A 22,448-nucleotide genomic window follows, 5' to 3' on the forward strand; every position below is an offset into this window, starting at 1 on the left:
CATTCATTTGGCAATAACGTTATCACTACTTATCACACCTAAATTATATATATGTTGTTGTTTTTTTTCTTTTCAGGACAAACTTGGATTTCTTTCTTTGATTGGTACTTTTTGCTAAGAATTATTTTATTTTGTATCCATTTTAAAGGGAATAAGAAGAAAAAAATTGAAAAAATGATTTATCTATCAGTTTTTTCAGCCATTATAGTTTCAAAATAAAACGTGCTACTGTAGATAAAACCCTCACATTTTATTTGCCCATATCTATTGTGTTCCTAATACAATGTATGGTGACAATATTTTATTTGGAAAAAAATGTGTATTTTTTTAGGTTTCCTCATTGTTCTCGGTCAATAATTACAAGCCCTTATTAACTTGGGGCCCACCTACCCAACCCATCATAATTTGGAAAATGTTACAGCAACAGAGTTTTGTTACGACAGTGACACAGACAGTCAATGACATGCCTATGTACTCTGTAAAGTACTTCAGAAGTTGTCAGTGCTATATAAATACAAACAACAATAGAGATTACATTGTAAGATCCTCTGAGAACAGTCAGTGACATAATGGAAGGGATTAGATTATAGGCTCCTTACCTCTTTCTTTTGGGGTTGGCTCACTGCAGACTTCAGTGGCTGGCTGGAGGCTTGTAGTTTGCTGGCTGGAGGCTTGTGACTGGCTGGATAAGGCTGACTGGCAGCTTCTGCCTATATAAATAGATAATATGGAAGGTATTAGATCGGATCAGCTGATTTCGGCGCACGGCTCTGAGAGCCTAGCACCGAAACTGGGCACCCCATAGCAGCAATGCTATGCTGGGTGGGGCGCGTAGCGGTAATTCGGGGCTCTGGCGGCTGCCAGACCCCGAGTTACATCTACCTCAAAGTTGCGACAACGCAGAGGGGGAATAGTATTTAACACCACCTCTGAGTTTAGCAGCAGCGGTGAGAGCCGTCATTCGGCTCTCACCGCACCGAAGTGAGCGGCGCCGAAATAATATGCACCCGTTTAAGATTGTGAGCACCTCTGAGGACAGTCAGTGACAGGATGGAAGGAATAAAATTGTTGGCTCCTCACCTCTTTCTTTGGAGGCTGGCTTTCTGCAGGCTTTAGTGGCTGGCTGGAGGCTTGTGGTTGGCTGGCTGGAGGCTTGTGACTGGCAGGATCAGGCTGACTGGCAGCTTCTGCCTATATAAATAAATAATATGGAAGGTATTAGAATGTGAGCCTCTCTGAGGACAGTCAGTGACAGGACAGTAGAATAGAAATGTAGGCTCCACACCTCTTTCTTTGGAGGCTGGCTCTCTGTAGACTTCAGTGGCTGGCTGGATGCTTGTGGTTGGCTGGCTTGAGGCTTGTGGCTGGCTGGCTCAGGCTGACTGGAGGCTTCTGCCTATATAAATACATTATATGGAAGGTATTAGATTGTGAGCACCTGTGAGGACAGTCAGTGATGCTGGGTACACACGGTAAGATTTTCCATGCGATTTTGCGACCCGATCGTTTTTCCCGCACGATTACGCACTCGATTCAGCGCTCGATTCTCTTATCTTCATTCGTTTTTTTTTTATCTGTTTCCATTCACCATTATGAGAAATCGAGCGGGGAAACAATCAGGAACAATATCGGACAGATTGTATCTATCCCACTGAAAATCGGACCGTGTGTATTAGGCATGACAGGTGGTAGGGATAAGATTGTAGGCTCCTCACCTCTTCCTTTGGAGGCTGATTCTCTACATACTTCAGTGGCTGGCTGGAGGCTTGTGGTTGGCGGGCTGGAGGCTTGTGGCTGGCTGACTCAGGCTGACTGGAGGCTTCTGCCTATATTAATAAATAATATGGAAGGTATTAGATTGTGAGCCTCTCTGAGGACAGTCAGTGACAGGACAGTAGAATAGAATTGTAGGCTCCTCACCTCTTCCTTTGGAGGCTGATTCTCTACATACTTCAGTGGCTGGCTGGAGGCTTGTGGTTGGCTGGCTGGAGGCCTGTGGCTGGCTGACTCAGGCTGACTGGAGACTTCTGCCTATATTAATAAATAATATGGAAGGTATTAGATTGTGAGCCTCTCTGAGGACAGTCAGTGACAGGACAGTAGAATACAATTGTAGACTCCTCACCTCTTTCTTTGGAGGTTTGCTCTCTGCAGGATTTAGTGGCTGGCTGGAGGCTTGAGGTTGGCTGGCTGGAGGCCTGTGGCTGGCTGGCTCAGGCTGAATGGAGGCTTCAGCCTATATGAATAAATAATACAGTACAGAAGGGGTTAGCTTGTAGCACCTCTGAGGGCAGTCTATGACAGGGTGGTAGGAATAAGATTGTAGGCTCTTCACCTCTTTCTTTGGGGGCTGGTTAACTGCAGTCTTCAGTGGCTGGCTGGATGCTTGTGGTAGGCTGGCTGGGGGCTTGTGGCTAACTGGCATAGGCTGACTGGATGCTTCTGCCTATATAAATAGAAAACATGGAAAGGATTAGATTGTGGGCTCCTCTGAGGACAGTCAGAATATGTACTCTGAAGTGCCGCAAAGGAGACCAGTGCTATGTATATAGTAGGGATAAGATTGTAAGAGCCTCTGAGTTACTTTGCAGGTAATGCGGCCCTGCAGGGGATCCAGGGTGGGGGTGTTGTTGACTGACAGACTACTCTGCCCAGCTCACACTGGTTCTGAGATCATGCTTTCAGTACAATAATTCCTCTAGATTTTGAATGCTGATGAATAAATGAGTAGATCTATTTTTTACAAATGTCATAGATGCACCTTGTGCTGTGGTATTTCAAATTAAATGATGCAATTCAGGCTTGTAAACGTGTAAATTGCAACATAAAAAAATGTTTGCAGAAACTAAAAAATTCAAAAAGACTTTGCAGTTTATTAAAAGATCTAATTTTTTTTTTAATTCAGTAAAATTACATTTTTTTGTATACTTATTTTATGAAAACGGACAGCATGTAGTCCCCCCCTCCCAAGTCTTTTTAACCCTTTAGTCCACTCGGCACCAGAGGTAGGAAAGAGCCCCCTTGTCCATGGTATGGTCAAGGGCTCTGGGGGAGACTTTGCCACCCCTCCCTTCCAGAGCCCCACGCCATGGGCCATGTAGGCTAGTAAAGCTCAGGGTGCAGAGCTCCACGCGGTCCAGCCTCCGAATTCTAGCTATACCAGCCTGAATGGGTAACAAGGGTTTGAAGAGTCTTGGGAGTTGGCTCCTTACACTTATGAATTTTACAGAAATGTCACATAACAATTATGAATTGTAATTGCAAATTTTCAAGCTTAACACTAATGAAACATAACAAGTGGGTATTGCATCTGCATCCTGGTGGGATGGGTATTGCTTCTGCATCCTGGTGCTTTGAAAGCAAAACTACAGTGTAAATTTCCATTTTACTCCCACAGATTAGCTACACTATTCTAGGTTCTATGCGCAAAGTTGTTTGTTTGTTTTTGTTTTTTTGTAATTCAATTTTTATTGAAGGATTTAGTACTTTTTCAGACAAAACTAAAATCAATCAGATAAATTATCGAGAAGTGAGCGTCAAGCTTTCACAGACCGGTATAAAAATATGCTAGACAGCAGTCACTCTTAATTAAATAATTGCTGTACTAGATCCATCAGAGGCAAAGTCTTGTTTTTATAAGTGTCCAAAAGGGGTAATAATTGTAATTTCACTTGCTCTTGCATGCTTATTAGCCACTAAGCTGTGCAGGACTGGCTGCTTACTGAGCAATAGAGTTGCTAGAGATGCTAAGAATTTAGGCTTACATGCAAATGTAATGAAAATTAAATGTGGCTTAGAAATTAAACTAATCGAATGCACTTTCTGCTGAATTTGATTGACCCAGTTTCAACCTGCATATACTTTGCTTACCATTTGCATGCAAATCAAAATTATTTGCATATTGTTGACCAGCTCTACTGAAATCACAGTAACATACCGGTAGTTAGTTTGGTTGAAAAAAAGACATCCATCCATCAAGTTCAACCAGGAAGAAAACAAAACAGAACAAACAAAAAAAAAACACCACCCTGAACCCACACATACTGTATTCCAGTTTCAAGGGGAAGGCAAAAAAAAACCTTACAAGGCCAATTAGCCTTAAAAGGAAAAAAAATCCTTCCTGACTCCAGATGGCAGATTTTTCTATTATCTCTGCATGCTTCTGGCAGTTTTATGGTGCAAGACAAACATAGAGAGCCATGCAGAAGGAGTGGTAATGTAAAGAACCAAAATTAGAAAAAAGTTGTCTCTATACAAATATTTATGGACCTAACTGTATCTCTAAAAAACAGAAGCAATATGTAAAAGCAATACATAATGATACATGCACACTGGACACCAAAAGCCTTAACCACAACCAGTAAACACTAACCACAAGTAATACCAGAAATGTGGATTTACAATGTCTAATTATCTGATATGTTATATTATCATGGGCCATACATATAGGACTCTGAATGCCCAGCAGTGTGAGATTACAGAGATGGGGGACAGGCCAATGTGGGTCAGAGAGTTCTGAATGCCCAGCAGTGTAAGATGACAGAGCTGAGAGACAAGCTAGCTTGGATCAGAGGACACTGAATGCACAGCAGTGTGAGGTGACAGAGTTGGGGGAGACAAGCCAGTGTGGGTCAGAGGGCTCTGAATGCCCAGCAGTGTGAGGTGACAGAGCTGGGAGACAAGCCAGTGTGGGTCAGAGGGCTCTCTAAATTCCCAGCAGTGTGAGATGGCAGAGCAGGGAGACAAGCCAGTGTGGGTCAGAGCTCTCTGAATGCCCAGCAGTGTGAGAGAGCAAAGTGGAGAGACAAACCAACTGCATTCACATGTATGTTGTCCCCTAGGGATTGGAACTCAATTCATCAGGCTACAGTAAGGGCCAAGTTCTGATGCTATGGATGGGGATGGTAAGGGAAAGAACAATACCCTCAGCTGCGTTAATCTGCCTTGGCTGTGGTGTATCGCAGTTGGTGGGAGGCTGCTGTATACATGCTAGATTCTTGGCTAGGTTATACGTATGTATGCAGCTTCAGTGAAGTAATTTCATATCCTCTTGTTTGTAGTTCAGTTACCTTTACCTTACTGTCAGATAGTTCTGTATTTTTCTGCTTAAGGTACTTGTCACTCGGAGAGCTGGCCTCTTGAAACTGTGCTGTCAGGGCCTTCACCTTATCATTCCTTCTTAGATTATTAGATTTCCATTTAGGTCTACTGTCATCCTGATGATTTTGTGCAATTTCTTTTTCTCCTACAGGCTCCGGATGTTTTTGAACTGTAGATACATGATTTTTTGGTTGGCTATTGGACATGGTGTGTTCCTTATGCTCCTGCTTATCATCTTTTGTGCTAACAAGTTTTTGTCTTTCGTTTTCAGTTATTAATCTTTGCGTCTGTTGAGTTGCATTCCTTGGTTGTTGTGTTGCTATTGTCTCAGTAGTTGACACTTTTCTTTCTTCTTCGTCACTGCTGCATGGCTTACTGATCTCATTTTGTTGTTGAGGTGTTTCATTTGTTTTTTCATGATGGATGTTTTTATGCTCTTCAAGATGTGTTTTTATTGTTTCATTTTTCTCCTTGGGGCTTTGTCTTGCTGATACAGGTGGGGAACTGGGGTGGTGATACAAAATAAATAAATAAAACATAAGTAAGGCTCGGTTCACACTACACTGAAAATATTACTTGTTACTGCATCAGAGCGTATCAGATAAACTATCTGGTTACTATGTTAAGTGTAGGATCTATTCATACATATCAGTTGTCAACAGAACCGCTGTCTGCGCTGCAGTGACAAAAACGCAAGATTGTGTGGTGCTAGATAATTCCAGACCATGGATGAAAGTCGGATATGTCATTCGTAGCAATGCAATGTATAGCATAACCACTGCAACAGACAAGGAGACGCTGAACGAGGGGTTCAAACTGACACTAAGGGCTCATTTCCACTGTTCTCAGCATGCATCTTGCGAGACTTGATAAGCGCACAGCTGTGATGCGAGACATACAAATCCTTCTAGCCATTCCATGCTCGCTATAGGGATTTGCATGCAAGAATGCAGAAAAATGTAGAAAAATGCAGCATGCCATCTGATATCTTCCCCGCATGCAAATCGGACGGCAGCTTCTGATTTCAATAGGTTGTGTTTCCCCATCCGAATTTGCATCTGGGGAAATGCTGTGAATTTGCAGTAATGGTAATGGACCCTGACATCAAATTTAAAATCATATACAAAACGCTTTTTTAAAACGCACAAAAAAAACCCTGAAAAACACAACTTACCATAGAAAAATACAACTAAAATCGTCCACGGAAAACCGTGGCCATTTTCCACAGACTTAACCACTTGAGGACCTAGGGCTTTCTACCCCTTAAGGACCGGCCACTTTTTTTCCATTCAGACCACTGCAGCTTTCACGGTTTATTGCTCGCTCATACAACCTACCACCTAAATGAATTTTGGCTCCTTTTCTTGTCACTAATAAAGCTTTCTTTTGGTGATATTTGATTGCTCCTGCGATTTTTACTTTTTATTATATTCATCAAAAAAGACATGAATTTTGGCAAAAAAATGATTTTTTTTAACTTTCTGTGCTGACATTTTTCAAATAAAGTAAAATTTCTGTATACATGCAGTGCAAAAAATGTGGACAAACATGTTTTTGATAAAAAAAAAAACCCATTCAGTGTATATTTATTGGTTTGGGTAAAAGTTATAGCGTTTACAAACTATGGTGCAAAAAGTGAATTTTCTCATTTTCAAGCATCTCTGACTTTTCTGACCCCCTGTCATGTTTCATGAGGGGCTAGAATTCCAGGATAGTATAAATACCCCCCAAATGACCCCATTTTGGAAAGAAGACATCCCAAAGTATTCACTGAGAGGCATAGTGAGTTCATAGAAGATATTATTTTTTGTCACAAGTAAGCGGAAAATGACACTTTGTGAGAAAAAAAAAAAAAAAGTTTCCATTTCTTCTAACTTGCGACAAAAAAAAATGAAATCTGCCACGGACTCACCATGCCCCTCTCTGAATACCTTGAAGGGTCTACTTTCCAAAATGGGGTCATTTGTGGGGTGTGTTTACTGTCCTGACATTTTGGGGGGTGCTAAATTGTAAGCACCCCTGTAAAGCCTGAAGGTGCTCATTGGACTTTGGACCCCTTAGCGCAGTTAGGCTGCAAAAAAGTGCCACACATGTGGTATTGCCGTACTCAGGAGAAGTAGTATAATGTGTTTTGGGGTGTATTTTTACACATACCCATGCTGGGTGGGAGAAATATCTCTGTAAATGACAATTTGTTAATTTGTTTTACACACAATTGTCCATTTACAGAGATATTTCTCCCACTCAGCATGGGTATGTGTAAAAATACACCCCAAAACACATTGTACTACTTCTCCTGAGTACGGCGATACCACATGTGTGGCACTTTTTTGCACCCTAACTGCGCTAAAGGGCCCAAAGTCCAATGAGTACCTTTAGGATTTCACAGGTCATTTTGAGTAATTTCGTTTCAAGACTACTCCTCACGGTTTAGGGCCCCTAAAATGCCAGGGCAGTATAGGAACCCCACAAATGACCCCATTTTAGAAAGAAGACACCCCAAGGTATTCCGTTAGGAGTATGGTGAGTTCATAGAAGATTTTATTTTTTGTCAAAAGTTAGCGGAAAATGACACTTTGTGAAAAAACACAATTAAAATCAATTTCCGCTAACTTGTGACAAAAAATAAAATCTTCTATGAACTCGCCATACTCCTAACGGAATACCTTGGGGTGTCTTCTTTCTAAAATGGGGTCATTTGTGGGGTTCCTATACTGCCCTGGCATTTTAGGGGCCCTAAACCGTGAGGAGTAGTCTTGAAACGAAATTTCTCAAAATGACCTGTGAAATCCTAAAGGTACTCATTGGACTTTGGGCCCTTTAGCGCAGTTAGGGTGCAAAAAAGTGCCACACATGTGGTATCGCCATACTCGGGAGAAGTAGTACAACGTGTTTTGGGGTGTATTTTTACACATACCCATGCTGGGTGGGAGAAATACCTCTGTAAATGACAATCTTTTGATTTTTTTACACACAATTGTCCATTTACAGCGGTATTTCTCCCACCCAGCATGGGTATGTGTAAAAATACACCCCAAAACACATTGTACTACTTCTCCCGAGTATGGCGATACCACATGTGTGGCACTTTTTTGCACCCTAACTGCGCTAAGGGGCCCAAAGTCCAATGAGTACCTTTAGGATTCCACAGGTCATTTTTGTTTCAAGACTACTCCTCACGGTTTAGGGCCCCTAAAATGCCAGGGCAGTATAGGAACCCCACTAATGACCCCATTTTAGAAAGAAGACACCCCAAGGTATTCCGTTAGGAGTATGGTGAGTTCATAGAAGTTTGAAATTGATATTAATTGTTTTTTTTCACAAAGTGTCATTTTCCGCTAACTTGGGACAAAAAATAAAAATCTTCTATGAACTCACCATACTCCTAATGGAATACCTTTGGGTGTCTTCTTTCTAGAATAGGGTCATTTGTGGGGTTCCTATACTTCCCTGGCATTTTAGGGGCCCTAAACCGTGAGGAGTAGTCTTGAAACCAAATGTTGCAAAATGACCTGTGAAATCCTAAAGGTACTCATTGGACTTTGGGCCCCTTAGCGTACTTAGGGTGTAAAAAAGTGCCACACATGTAGTACCGCCGTACTCAGGAGAAGTAGTATAATGTGTTTTGGGGTGTATTTTTACACATACCCATGCTAAGTGGGAGAAATATCTCTGTAAATGACAATTGTTTGATGTTTTTTACACACAATTGTCCATTTACATAGAAATTTCTCCCACCCAGCATGGGTATGTGTAAAAATACACCCCAAAACACATTATACTACTTTTCCTGAGTACGGCGGTACCACATGTGTGACACTTTTTTGCAGCCTAGGTGCGCTAAGGGGCCCAACGTCCTATTCACAGGTCATTTTGAGGCATTTGTTTTCTAGACTACTCCTCGCGGTTTAGGGCAATCTAAAATGCCAGGGCAGTATAGGAACCCCACAAGTGACCCCATTTTAGAAAGAAGACACCTCCAAGGTATTCCGTTAGGTGTATGGCGAGTTCATAGAAGATTTTATTTTTTGTCACAAGTTAGTGAAAAATGACACTTTGTGAAAAAAAACCAATAAAAATCAAGTTCCGCTAACTTTTGACAAAAAATAAAATCTTCTATGAACTCGTCATACACCTAACAGAATACCTTGGGGTGTCTTTTTTTCTAAAATGGGGTCACTTGTGGTGTTCCTATACCGCCCTGGCATTTTACGGGCCCAAAACCGAAAATAGTCTGGAAACCAAATGTCTCAAAATGACTGTTCATGGGTATAAGCATCTGCAAATTTTGATGACAGGTGGTCTATGAGGGGGCGAATTTTGTGGAACCGGTCATAAGCAGGGTGGCGTTTTAGATGACAGGTTGTATTGGGCCTGATCTGATGGATAGGAGTGCTAGGGGGGTGACAGGAGGTGATTGATGGGTGTCTCAGGGGGTGGTTAGAGGGGAAAATAGATGCAATCAATGCACTGGGGAGGTGATCGGAAGGGGGTCTGAGGGGGATCTGAGGGTTTGGCCGAGTGATCAGGAGCCCACACGGGGCAAATTAGGGCCTGATCTGATGGGTAGGTGTGTTAGGGGGTGACAGGAGGTGATTGATGGGTGTGATTAGAGGGGGGAATAGATGCAAGCAATGCACTGGCGAGGTGATCAGGGCTGGGGTCTGAGAGCATTCTGAGGGTGTGGGCGGGTGATTGAGTGCCCTAGGGGCAGATAGGGGGTCTAATCTGATAGGTAGCAGTGACAGGGGGTGATTGATGGGTAATTAGTGGGTGTTTAGGGTAGAGAACAGATGTAAACACTGCACTTGGGAGGTGATCGGACGTCGGATCTGCGGGCGATCTATTGGTGTGGGTGGGTGATCAGATTGCCCGCAAGGGGCAGGTTAGGGGCTGATTGATGGGTGGCAGTGACAGCGGGTGATTGATGGGTGGCAGTGACAGGGGGTGATTGATGGGTGGCAGTGACAGGGGGTGATTGATGGGTGGCAGTGACAGGGGGTGATTGATGGGTGATTGATAGGTGATTGACAGGTGATTGACAGGTAATCAGTGGGTTATTACAGGGGAGAACAGATGTAAATATTGCACTGGCGAATTGATAAGGGGGGGTCTGAGGGCAATCTGAGCGTGTAGGCGGGTGATTGGGTGTCCGCAAGGGGCAGATTAGGGTCTGATCTGATGGGTAACAGTGACAGGTGGTGATAGGGGGTGATTGATGGGTGATCAGTGGGTTATTACAGGGAAGGACAGATGTAAATAATGCCCTGGCGAATTAATAAGGGGGGGTCTGAGGGCAATCTGAGCGTTTAGGCGGGTGATTGGGTGCCCGCAAGGGGCAGATTAGGGTCTGATCTGATGGGTAACAGTGACAGGTGGTGATAGGGGGTGATTGATGGGTAATTAGTGGGTAATTAGTGGGTGTTTAGAGGAGACAATAGATGTAAACACTGCGCTTGGGTCGTGATCTGATGTCGGATCTGCCGGCGATCTATTGGTGTGGGTGGGTGATCAGATTGCCCGCAAGGGGCAGGTTAGGGGCTGATTGATGGGTGGCAGTGACAGGGGGTGATTGATGGGTGGCAGTGACAGGGGGTGATTGACAGGTGATCAGTGGGTTATTACAGGGAAGGACAGATGTAAATAATGCCCTGGCGAATTGATAAGGGGGGGTCTGAGGGCAATCTGAGCGTGTAGGCGGGTCATTGGGTGCCCGCAAGGGGCAGATTAGGGTCTGATCTGATGAGTAACAGTGACAGGTGGTGATAGGGGGTGATTGATGGGTAATTGATGGGTAATTAGTGGGTAATTAGTGGGTGTTTAGAGGAGAGAACAGATGTAAACGCTGCACTTGGGTGGTGATCTGATGTCGGATCTGCGGGCGATCTATTGGTGTGGGTGGGTGATCAGATTGCCCACAAGGGGCAGGTTAGGGGCTGATTGATGGGTGGCAGTGACAGGGGGTGATTGATGGGTGATTGACAGGTGATTGACAGGTGATTGACAGGTGATCAGGGGGGATAGATGCATACAGTACATGGGGTGGGGGGGTCGGGGGGGGGGGGTCTGGGGAGAATCTGAGGGGTGGGGGTGATCAGGAGGGAGCAGGGGGGGGGATAAAAAAAAATAGCGTTTTTAGATAGTGACAGGGTGTGATTGATGGGTGATTAGGGGGGTGATTGGGTGCAAACAGGGGTCTGGGGGGTGGGCAGGGGGGGGTCTGAGGGGTGCTGTGGGCGATCTGGGGCAGGGGGGGAGAAATCAGTGTGCTTGGGTGCAGACTAGGGTGGCTGCAGCCTGCCCTGGTGGTCCCTCGGACACTGGGACCACCAGGGCAGGAGGCAGCCTGTATAATACACTTTGTAAACATTACAAAGTGTATTATACACTTTGTATGCGGCGATCGTCGGGTTAACATCCCGCCGGCGCTTCCGTATGGCCGGCGGGATGTTGCGGCGGGTGAGCGGCGCCAGGCGGAGGCGGAGGATCGCGTCACTGATGACGCGATCGCTCCGCCCATGCCCCTACAAGGACCGCCGCCAATTGTCAATACGGCGGTCCTTGCGGGGTCCACTTCCCGGCCGCCAATCGTATATACGGCGGTCGGGAAGTGGTTAAGTGTGATCCCTTCCTAAATGTTTGGAATTGACAAGGCAAATCTTCTTTAAACATTTGCTTCAATAAGCATCTGTATTGTTGGTACATTTGGTCAATTAAAATGTGTTTAGTCAATCTTCTATTGTTGGCCAGTATCAGGAATATTGAGTGCAGGGTTAATGCTCGGTACAAAATAGAATTAGGTTAGGAGGAGGCATAGTCTAAAGCTAGGGAATAAGGTCAGGGCCTACAGGGCTTACACTCATAGCTGCCATCTTGAACTTAACCACTTAAGGACCGGGGCTGTTCTGTGTGATCTGCGCTGCGTGGGCTCTCCAGCGATCAGACTTCCCCCCTTTTTTCACCACTAGGGGGATGACCTGCTGGGGGGGTCTGATCGCCGCCGCTCCGTGTGGCAGAGCGGGGGGGGGGGCCTCTTCAAAGTCCCCTCCTCAGCGTTTTCCGCCATACCTTCCTCTCCCTCCCTCTCCCTCTGATGTGAGCAGGCTGCGCCGGATAGCATAGGCTTCAGCCTATCAAATGACGGCGATCCCCGGCCAATCAGAGGCCGGGGATCGCCGATCTCCGTCACGGCGCTGCTGCATAGCAGCGCCGTGTTGATGTAAACAGCGGGGATTTCTTCCCCACGTGTTTACAGTATGCGTGCGAGCCGCAATCGGCGGCTCGCACGCTGTTCACGGAGACACCCTCCGTGAACTGGCATGGAAAGGCCGCTGTTTCCATGCAAAACCACAAACGACCAGGCGCCGCCTATCGGCATTAGCTGGTCGTTAAGTGGTTTTAAATTGATGTTAAAAGTACCTCAAAAACTGGGACACAAACAGAGAGCAGGTTTACTAAGCCTCAGGTCTGAACACTGTAATCCTTTGGTTTGCATGCCCCAGGGATCAAATTTATAAAGTGATGGTACACACGTACGTAAAGTATTATTGCGCAAAACATGTTATCTATATAATTCTTAAAACAATAAGTTAGTGAGCAGAGAGCAGGTATCTGCTGACTTGCCCATTATATTATGCATTATTTAGTTAATGAACATTACATTTAGAGTGGTAAGGCTTTACGCATGTAAACTATTGCCAACTTAAGATAATTGTGCGTAAATACATGAGTTTGTGCTGTGTTTATTGTGAATGAACAATTTGCTGCTTTCTGAATGAACTCGCTTATCTGTTTATCTCATCAATTATCTCTCCTTATAGATGAATTGAAAAATAAAAGTACCGTATATTCTGGCGTATAAGACGACTGGGCGTATAAGACGACCTCCCAACTTTTACAGTTAAAATATAGAGTTTGGGATATACTCGCCGTATAAGACTACCCCCTCTTCCAATGCACCCCACATTAAAATAAAAAAAACATCATATACAGGTGCTATATATGAACATATACTGGTGCTATACTGTATGTGTTACCCAGTATATAACAGTATATAGTCAATTGACTGGTTGGATTGGTCAACTCTCCCTCTCTCTAAGTGGACTGGTCAGCTCTCCCTGTCTCCCTGTTTATTAGAGCGGTATGGAAGAATAGATCGCGCTGTGCCCATAAAACACGCCTCTTTCACCTGTCTGGCTCACCCTATTTACCTACTTCTTTGCCTCTCAGATCTCGCATATGTGCGCCTGCACTGCTTCACTACAGTCTTCAATGACACCCGGTGTATAAGACGACCCCCAACTTTTCAGAAGATTTTCAAGTGTTAAAAAGTAGTCTTATACGCAGGAATATAAAGTAAGTAAAGCTGGCCATGCACTTAGAGATTGCACCTAATATGACAAAATGATTGATTCCTCCCTTTTTAGAATCAATTCAGAGAGGAATCAATTCTCCCACACACAGCACAATAAGCAGGAAATTTGGTGAAAATTGACATAACCACAATATTGCAATGTTCAAAGCAGTGCAATGCTTTAGGCCCACACACACGCCAGATGAAACGTAGCCAAGGCGGCTGGTAACGACCGTCTATGCCAAGAATCTTGCAGCCCTGATGCCCCAGACCACACTGCCAGAGATCTGTTCTGGCTGATTAACAGGAGCAACGGCTGAAAGCATTGTTCTCCATCTTAAACCCCCGCCATTCTTGCAATGCCCGCGCCCCCCTTCGTAGAACAGAACATGTTCTGCACTGCCTCAGCCGCAGCGATTAGGCCAACGTTGATTGAGTGTGCCTTATGATCGACTACAGAACATGCCCTGACGCTGATTGACCTAGATTTTCCATCCAGTCCAATTGTTATTTTCCATTTGTGGTCAAAATTAATCCAGATTCGATCGATCTCACAGTTTGGGGGAATTGATTCCAAACAAATGAATCTAATCTGCAAGGAATTGAAGTACATGTGTATGGCTACCTTTATATTTTCATGAGATAAGTTTTGTGAATTAACTCATAAGTCTGTTAATGAGCAACAATTCCAATCACAGATGTTTTACTTGACTTATTTAGTATATGACTGTCCAACAATTTGTGTCTAACCTGTCTGTACATGTAATAAGCTGCATTTACCTCCCTGTCTCGGACACTTCCACCGCTTTGTTTGATTGTGGCACATCACGGTTTCTTCTCCTCTTTTCTCGCACCAGCTCTTCTTCATCATCTTCAATCCATTGCTGGGCGAGCCTAGACAGGGGATCAAACACTGTGAAATCTGCAAGCGTTTTCATATAAAGTGCTATAAAACAAGAGCTAGTAAACTGTTTTCTCAGCAAAAGCTTAGGCAGCTTAGAAGTGCATAGTCTATTGTGTTGCAGCTCAAGGACACACTGAGAAGAAATCCTGGGTAGTTGGGTCTGCAGGCTAGGAGAGACTACAGATTAGAAATATTGAGTTTGCCATGGTTTTAGAATAATTATGGCTATTTTGTGGAAAAATAAATGGCTTTCATAAATGGAAAAACTAGTGAGAAGAACCATTAGAGGTCTCTAAATCACGTTTCCCAATCCTCAAAAGTCTTAGTTGAGGGGAGAGGATGTAGTTTCCCTTTTCAGTTACATTTGGAAAAGGCCACTAAATGTCTCTGTTACAACATTTTAATTACTTGGTGAAATGCTGTTTGTCATGTAAATTTTATGTGGTGCACCCATGTGTGTCATGCCTAGTACACACTATACAATTTTCTGTTAGAATTTTCTGTTAAGGGGCCCATACACTTATACTATTTCCCGCCGATATACAATACAATAACATTTGTAAAGCACTTTTCTCCCATAGGACTCAAAGCGCATAGCTGTGTCTCAGATTAATACAGGGTTTCAGGCTGGGTTGTGTTACAGAGGAGATAGTCAGATGTTCATGAATGCCTGACTGAAAAGGTAGGTTTTCAGTTTAGACTTAAATGCTTCCAGGGATGGGGCTGTCCTGATTGGGTGTGGCAGGGAGTTCCAAAGTGTAGGGGCAGCATGACAAAAGGCTCTGTCTCCAAAGGTTTTGAGGTGGACTCTGGGGGTGACCAAGGTGTTACGTCCTTTTGATCTAAGATTGTGGGGGGTGTGATGTAGTTGCAACAAGTCCTTCAGGTATCCAGGGCCCAGATTGTGCAAGGATTTGAATGTCAGTAAGCCAATCTTAAACAGAATTCTCCATTTTATCGGTAGCCAGTGGAGTGAGCTCAGGGTTGGTGTTATGTGGCAATGGCGGGGTTGGCTCGTTAACAGCCTTGCGGCGGCATTCTGTACTAATTGCAGGCGGCATAAGTCTTTCTTATGCAGGCCTGTGTAGAGGACGTTGCAGTAGTCTAACCTTGATGTGACGAAGGCATGAACTAGGGTTGGAAGATCCTCTGAAGGAATTAGGTGTTTAATCCTTGCAATATTCCTTAGGTGAAAGAAGGAATGTTTCACAACAGCTGAGATTTGATTCCTGAAGCTTAATTTCCCATCAATCAGTACTCCCAGGCTGCGCACACAGTCTGAGTTGTTCAGGTCTGAGCTCCCTATCCTTAGCGGTGTTGGTTGAGACTGGAGCTGCTTTGCTGTTGAGCCCTGGCCCTCGATAACAAGAACCTCAGTTTTGTCAGCATTAAGTTTTAGCCAATTATTATTCATCCACTCCTGAAGCTCAGCTAAGCATGCGTTTATTTGTGGAGTAGGGTCTGTGACATCAGGTTTGAATGACAAATATAGCTGGGTGTCATCAGCATAGCAATGATATGTCAGGCCATGTTTTTGTATGATTTCTCCAAGTGGCAGCATGTATATGGTGAACAGTAAAGGGGATAATATTGCGCCCTGAGGTACACCGTATTTTAGTGGTACAGGGTTGGAGAGGAAGGGCCCTAAGGCTACCCTTTGTGTTCTGCCAGCCAGGAAGGAGTTAAACCACCGGAGAACAATGCCATCTATGCCACAGTACTCTTGTAGCCTGTTGAGTAAGATTTCATGATCGACTGTGTCAAAAGCCGCTGAGAGGTCGAGCAGGTCGATATACAGCAGATTCGATCGCTGTGATTGAATCTGCTGTGAAATCGTTGTGCAAACGCTGACCGAACGATCGATTTCCGTCCATAATCGATCGTTCCCATCAATCTGTCCGCGTGGAAGATTTAGCTCGATCGCCGGCGGGTCAGGAGTGCGTCGATAGCAGCGTTCGAATGTCCGACGACCGACGCTAGCGGTAGTACATTACCTTTTCCGCCGCCGCGTGTCTCCGCTGTCTCTTCTCCGCGCTGGCCTCCAGGACTCCGTCTGGCTTCACTTGTCGGGGAAGTTTAATTAAACAGTAGAAAGCCCTCTACTGTTTAAACTTCCCTCAACAGAAAGTAAAGTGAAGCTGGAGCCCTGGAGCCCAGCGCGGAGAAGAGGCAGCGAAGACCGGGGGACTTGCGCCGGCCGGATCAGGTAATGTAGGGAGGGGGGGGCAGCGGCAGCTCCACAGATCGTGAATCGGTTTCATAGTGAAATCGATTCAAAATCTGTATGCAGTGTAGGCAGCCAATAGATCCACCTTTGATCAGATTCGATCACAGAGGGATCTATCTGCTGATCGACCAGTGTATGACAGCCATTAGATTTTCCGTAAGATTTTCTGTAATTAGATTATTTTCTGTAAAGTACTGGTAGAGACTGGTCATTATCTCCGGTGCATTGTCTTCTGGTTATCTCCTGCTGAGTAGAACAATGCTTTAATTGCTAGGCAGATAGATGGTTAGATAGTTAATTTCCAACATGTTGGAAATTATCTATCTGTTAGGTAAATCTAACCCAAAATCTTACAGACAATTGTATGGTGTGTACTAGGCATAATGCTGGGAATACATGTTACATTTTCCGCGTTCGATTCTCCGCGCGATTTGTTAGCCATTCGATTCCGCGATTGATTCTCTTATCTTCCGCTCGTTTTTCTTATCTTTTTTCCATTCACTTCTATGAGAAATCGAGCGGAACAGAATCGAGCGGAGAATCGGACATGTCGGAGTTTATAGATCGCACGTGGAAAATGTAACGTTTATTCCCAGCATTAGATGCAGTAGTCCTAAGGTCCTGAGTCAGTCAAGAGTGGCTCTGTGACTACCAGGGCCGGTTCTAAATTTTTACTGCCTGCAGTAAACTTGTGAGGATGCGCCCCCTCCCCCCACCAGCCGCATTGGAATAATCGCACAGCATCCGACAATTTGCACCGCACATTATAGCTGCAGGGAGACTCCAAAAAAACACCCTCAGTATAGGCAGGTAGCAAGTTATAGGTGCCCCCAGTGTTGGTAGCTAGGTACAGTTGCCCCCAATATAGGTTAGCCAGGTACAGTTGCCCCAGTATAGGTTGGCCAGGCACTCTTCACTTCCTGTTTCTGCCTGGTTCTGCCCCCAGACTGCTGCCACCTAAGGAAGTCCCCTCACTTAGCATCATAGGCGGACCAGCCCTGGTGACTACTAAAGTAGGAGGAACGAGACCAGACCATATTCCCAGTCCTAGCTTTACAGTAGAAAACATGGCTGAAGGTGATGGCCAAGGGGAATAACCAAGGTAGTAACAAGGGTGAAGCATGGAAATAGCATTTTTGTTTCTTAAGCTGCACAGGTTACCACCCTCCATCACCATCCACATTCGGTGTTAAGCACAAGGGAAGAGCAAGAGCTAAGTGAATACTCATGCTGACACAGCCTGCTGTAGACTTGAAGTTCACAACCAGTGCAACTTCAAGACTCCACTTTATTAACAGGAACCATGAACTGCAAGGGCCTTTCACTTGTATGAATAGTTACAGCCATAAAGCAATAGAACAGATTTATAAATGCAATGCCAAAAGTAATATTATGTAACATGTGTGCTTCATTATTGGGCTTGGTTGATCCAGCCAAACCCTCTGTGCATGTGTCGACTGGCTGCGACTGGCCAAACTTATGGGACCCGTTACCGAAGATACAGAAGGCTGAGGATGGCGGCGTGAGAGAAGGATCAGGCAAGAGGCGGCTGGAGGAAGCCCCATGTATGTATACATTTCTCATACTCCCCATCTCTGGTTCCCTTTAACCACTTTGTCCTCCTTGACGTAGTTCTACATCAAGGAGGACATGTGCACTCCTGTGCGCGTGCACGCGTGCTCCTGGCCGCGGATCGTTAGCTCAGGAATCAATTAATCGGGCCATGGTGCCCGATCACTGATTCCTCTCCCCCGCAGAAAAAGCAACAGCTTCTCTCGGAAGCTTCGCTTTTTCTGTCTCCTATGTCCCTCTAAGCGTACATTGTAGGCTTAGAGTGACGTCATGTAAACAAACTCAAGGTTGCCATCTTGTGGCCAAAAAGTAAAACTACATCTAAATGTAAAAAAAAAATGAAAATACACATATATATACCCCAAACAAATACTATTTACATCCCACCCTCCAAAAAATACCCACATAAAATGTTTAATAATAAAAAAAAAAAAAAAAAAAAACATTACAATAAAAAAACACAAATATTTACCTAAGGGTCTAAACTTTTTAAATATCTATATAAAGATGAAATATTTCTATTTTTTGTTTTTTATAAGCTTGTAAATAATGATGGATGTAAAACTGAAAAAATGCTCTTTTATTTCCAAATAAAATATTGTCGCCATACATTGTGATAGGGACATCATTTAAATGGTGAAATAACCAGGTCAAATGGGCAAATACAATATGTGGGTTTTATTTATGGAGGCATGTATTATTTTAAAACTATAATGGCCGAAAACTGAGAAATAATGAATTTTTTCAGTTTTTCTCTTATTCCTACTGTTAAAATGCATTTACCGTAAGGTAGCTCTTAGCAAAATGTACCCCCAAAGAAAGCCTAATTGGTGGCAAAAAAAATAAGATATAGATCAGTTCATTGTGATAAGTAGTGATAAAGTTATAGGCTAATGAATGGGAGGTTAACATTACTCGGATGCATAAAGTGAAAACAACCGAGGGCTTAAGTGGTTAAGGAGCAATACACCATCTCAGGACAACAGATGAAGCTTCCCACTTACAACAAGTGGTTACCTCAGACACATCATGTGTGCTCCCTTCTTTCATATACAAATACAGTTCAGACAATGGTGTGCATTCCTTTTCTCACAAGGGCATACCTTACCTGGTAGAACAACCTCCCTTTTCTCACACGGTTATCTCTGCAGTTACTGTTACTACTCAGCTTTCTCTTACAAGGGATTAATCTGAGAACATACAGATTGTCATGATGGATCACATAACTGAGTTCCCACAGGACAGGACAGCTAATTTTACCATTCCAGCAAAGGCTGCCACCGATCCAGTATGGCCTGACTGAAAACCAAATCTTCACAAGCTCTCTCTGATAACTGTGAATAGGTTCCATGCATTATGTGTGGTTCTCATAATCCAACAACCTCTATAAATACAGTTATAGGTTGGCAATGCTCACTGTCATCTCTTACTGACATTTATGAGTGACAACACACAAGCCAGTGATTTCTAGTCCCCCAGTTGTCATTGCTAAGACAGGCCAGGAAATGGTCACAGAAGGATTATGTGCAGGTCAGATCATGCTCTGTCTTGGCTAGCTTACCGCCAGCTGCCAATACTCATATTGTGCATACAGCTGCTTCCGGTAATCTTTGCACATTTCTTATCATGAGGTTGCATTTATCAGAAGTTAGGAATTACAGTTGAACAAAGCATGGTTAAACATTTACTGCTATGCAGCAGCTGTCATTAACTGTTGAATCATTCTGCCTTATGTGGCATTTGGTTATCATGGACACATTTGTATCTTATACCTTATATATATATACTGTATATTTACTTAAGGGACCACTATCGTGAAAATTGTAAAATGTAAAATACATATAAACACATATAAATAAGAATTGCTTTTCTTCAAGAATAAAATGAGCTGTAAATTACTTTTCTCCTATTTTTTTGTCACTTACATAGGTAGTGGAAATCTGACAGAACCGACAGGTTTAGCCCATCTCCTCGTGGGGGAACTCTCAGGGTTTTGTTTAGTTTCAAAAGCACTCAGTTAATAGCAGTTGCTCTGTCCAACTGGTAAAAAAGTGTGCAGCGAGCAGGGAGGCTGGCCAGCATCATTGTATAAATCCTTTTCAGGAATTGTCTTTATAAAGAATAAAAGCCTTGCTGAGAATCTCCCATGAAAAGATGGACTAGTTAACCACTTTGTCCTCCTTGACGTAAAAAAACGTCAAGGACATTCGCGCTCCCGAGCGCTCCCGATCGCGCGCGTGCACGCGCACTCCCGGCCGCGAATTCGTTAGCCCAGGAATCAATGTATCTGGCTATGGTGCCCGATCACTGATTCCTCTCCCCCACTGAAAAAGCGACAGCTTCTCTCGGAAGCTACGCTTTTTCTGAAGCTATGTCCCTCTAAGCGTACATTGTACGCTTAGAGTGACGTCATGTAAACAAACTCAAGGTTGCCATCTTGTGGCCAAAAAGTAAAACTACAAGTAAAAGTAAAAAAACATTACAATACACAAATATTTCCCCAAATAAAACACTATTTATATCCCACCCTCCCAAAAATGCCCACATAAAATGTTTAATAAAAAAACAAAAAACATTACTATAAAAAAAAACCACATAAATATTTACCTAAGGGTCTAAACTTTTTAAATATCTATGTAAAAATGAAGTATTTCTCTCTATTTTTTTTTTTTTTTATAAGCTTGTAAATGCTCTTTTATTTCCAAATAAAATATTGTCGCGATACATTGTGATAGGGACATAATTTAAACGGTGAAATAACCGTGACAAATGGGCAAATACAATACATGGGTTTTAATTATGGAGGCATGTATTATTTTAAACTATAATGGCCGAAAACTGACAAATAATGATTTTTTTCATTTTTTTTTCTTATTCTTACCGTTAAAATGCATTTACAGTAAGGTAGCTCTTAGCAAAATGTACCCCCAAAGAAAGCGTAATTGGTGGCGGAAAAAACAAGATATAGATCAGTTCATTGTGATAAGTAGTGATAAAGTTATAGGCTAATGAATGGGTGGTGAACATTGCTCGGATGCATAAAGTGAAAACGACTGAGAGCTTAAGTGGTTAAAAACCTGTTGGTTCTGTCAGATTTCTACTATCTACTGTAAGTGATGGCGACACAGGAGAAAAGTAATTTATGGCTCATTTTACTCTGGAAGAAACATTTCTTATTTGTATAGGTTTACAGGTATTTTAAATGTATACAATTTTCCGCCAAAGTGGTCTTTAACACAAACCTTAAGGGCCCTTTTCCACTAGCAGTCGCTAGCGTTCACGCTGAACGCTAGCGATTGCTGAATCGCAAAGCTAAAAAATTACCGGCGATTTCCCAAGGTTTGCGGCCGCGATTTTGCTATGCTATGCACTGCATAGCAAAATCGCGGCAAATATCGCTCCGCGCCGCGATCGCGTTTCAGGCAAAAATGAATCGCGGTAGTGGAAATACCCTACCGCGATTCCTATGTTATTTAGCAAACCCTAGCGATTGTAAAATCGCTAGCGGTTTGCGATTTTGCAATTCCGCTAGCGCAAACGCGCTAGTGGAAAAGGGCCCTAACTAAGCTTTCCTTCACCCAACCATTTTCTACATACCTAAATGGCATTGTTTTACTAATGCATAGCATCATTTCACCTTGCAGGACACAGCTGCAGAGTATACTGTCTCTGTTTTATGGGGACTTCCATCTTACGTTATGCTCATTCTGAAAAATGGCCTTAGCTGGGCAGCTTAAAGGACCTCTTTCGCGAATGAGGAAAAAAATAAAAAGTGGTTTATGCATAAACTATTAAACATCCTTCTAAAATAGTGTGAAAAGTTTTTTTTAAAAAATGAATGGTTTCATCAAAGCAGCATGTAATCCTCAGTGTATGTAAAAGCCATTATTATAACAGCTATAGCGGTGATTCCTGACAGCAATGGAATGATTACACCACTGAAAACTAGGTAGGCAAGAGTTATGTTTGGAAAGTGAAAGTAAAAAAAAAACACCCCTAACAAAAAATGGATTAGCCTCCCAGTCGTTATCAGTCAGTGTTTACAAACACTGAGGATTACATGTTGCTTTGATGAAACCATTCATTTAAAAAAAAAAAAAACAACTTTTCACACTATTTTAGAAGGACGTTTAATAGTTTATGCATAACCCACTTTTTATTTTTTTCCTCATTCGCGAAAGAGGTCCTTTAAGATTCAACAGAAATGCTTACTTCATACAATAAACGGTTATTACTGTCTCTGAGATCCTCTAAGAGTGAAAGTTTCTACACCTGAGAGCACAGCAAGGTCT

At 43.3% G+C, this 22,448-nt stretch overlaps 1 protein-coding gene across 2 annotated transcripts in view; it reads right to left on the minus strand.

Moving 5' to 3' along the window:
- Window positions 1-22,448, minus strand: part of LAD1 (ladinin 1) — a 147,209-nt gene that overhangs the window by 50,922 nt on the left and 73,839 nt on the right. Inside the window, exons 2-10 of one of the 2 annotated variants that reach the window (XM_068269457.1) lie at window positions 14,234-14,347; window positions 5,076-5,604; window positions 2,336-2,446; window positions 2,126-2,236; window positions 1,921-2,031; window positions 1,716-1,826; window positions 1,286-1,396; window positions 1,081-1,191; window positions 600-710 (exon numbers count right to left, since the gene is read on the minus strand). In XM_068269457.1, coding sequence (XP_068125558.1) covers window positions 600-710; window positions 1,081-1,191; window positions 1,286-1,396; window positions 1,716-1,826; window positions 1,921-2,031; window positions 2,126-2,236; window positions 2,336-2,446; window positions 5,076-5,604; window positions 14,234-14,347 — 1,420 coding nt within the window. Of the gene's footprint in view, window positions 1-599; window positions 711-1,080; window positions 1,192-1,285; window positions 1,397-1,715; window positions 1,827-1,920; window positions 2,032-2,125; window positions 2,237-2,335; window positions 2,447-5,069; window positions 5,605-14,233; window positions 14,348-22,448 lie in introns of both variants that reach the window. The other variant, XM_068269456.1, reaches the window with a different exon arrangement.

Source organism: Hyperolius riggenbachi, chromosome 2, assembly GCF_040937935.1.
Source record: "Hyperolius riggenbachi isolate aHypRig1 chromosome 2, aHypRig1.pri, whole genome shotgun sequence".
Lineage (NCBI taxonomy): Eukaryota > Metazoa > Chordata > Amphibia > Anura > Hyperoliidae > Hyperolius > Hyperolius riggenbachi.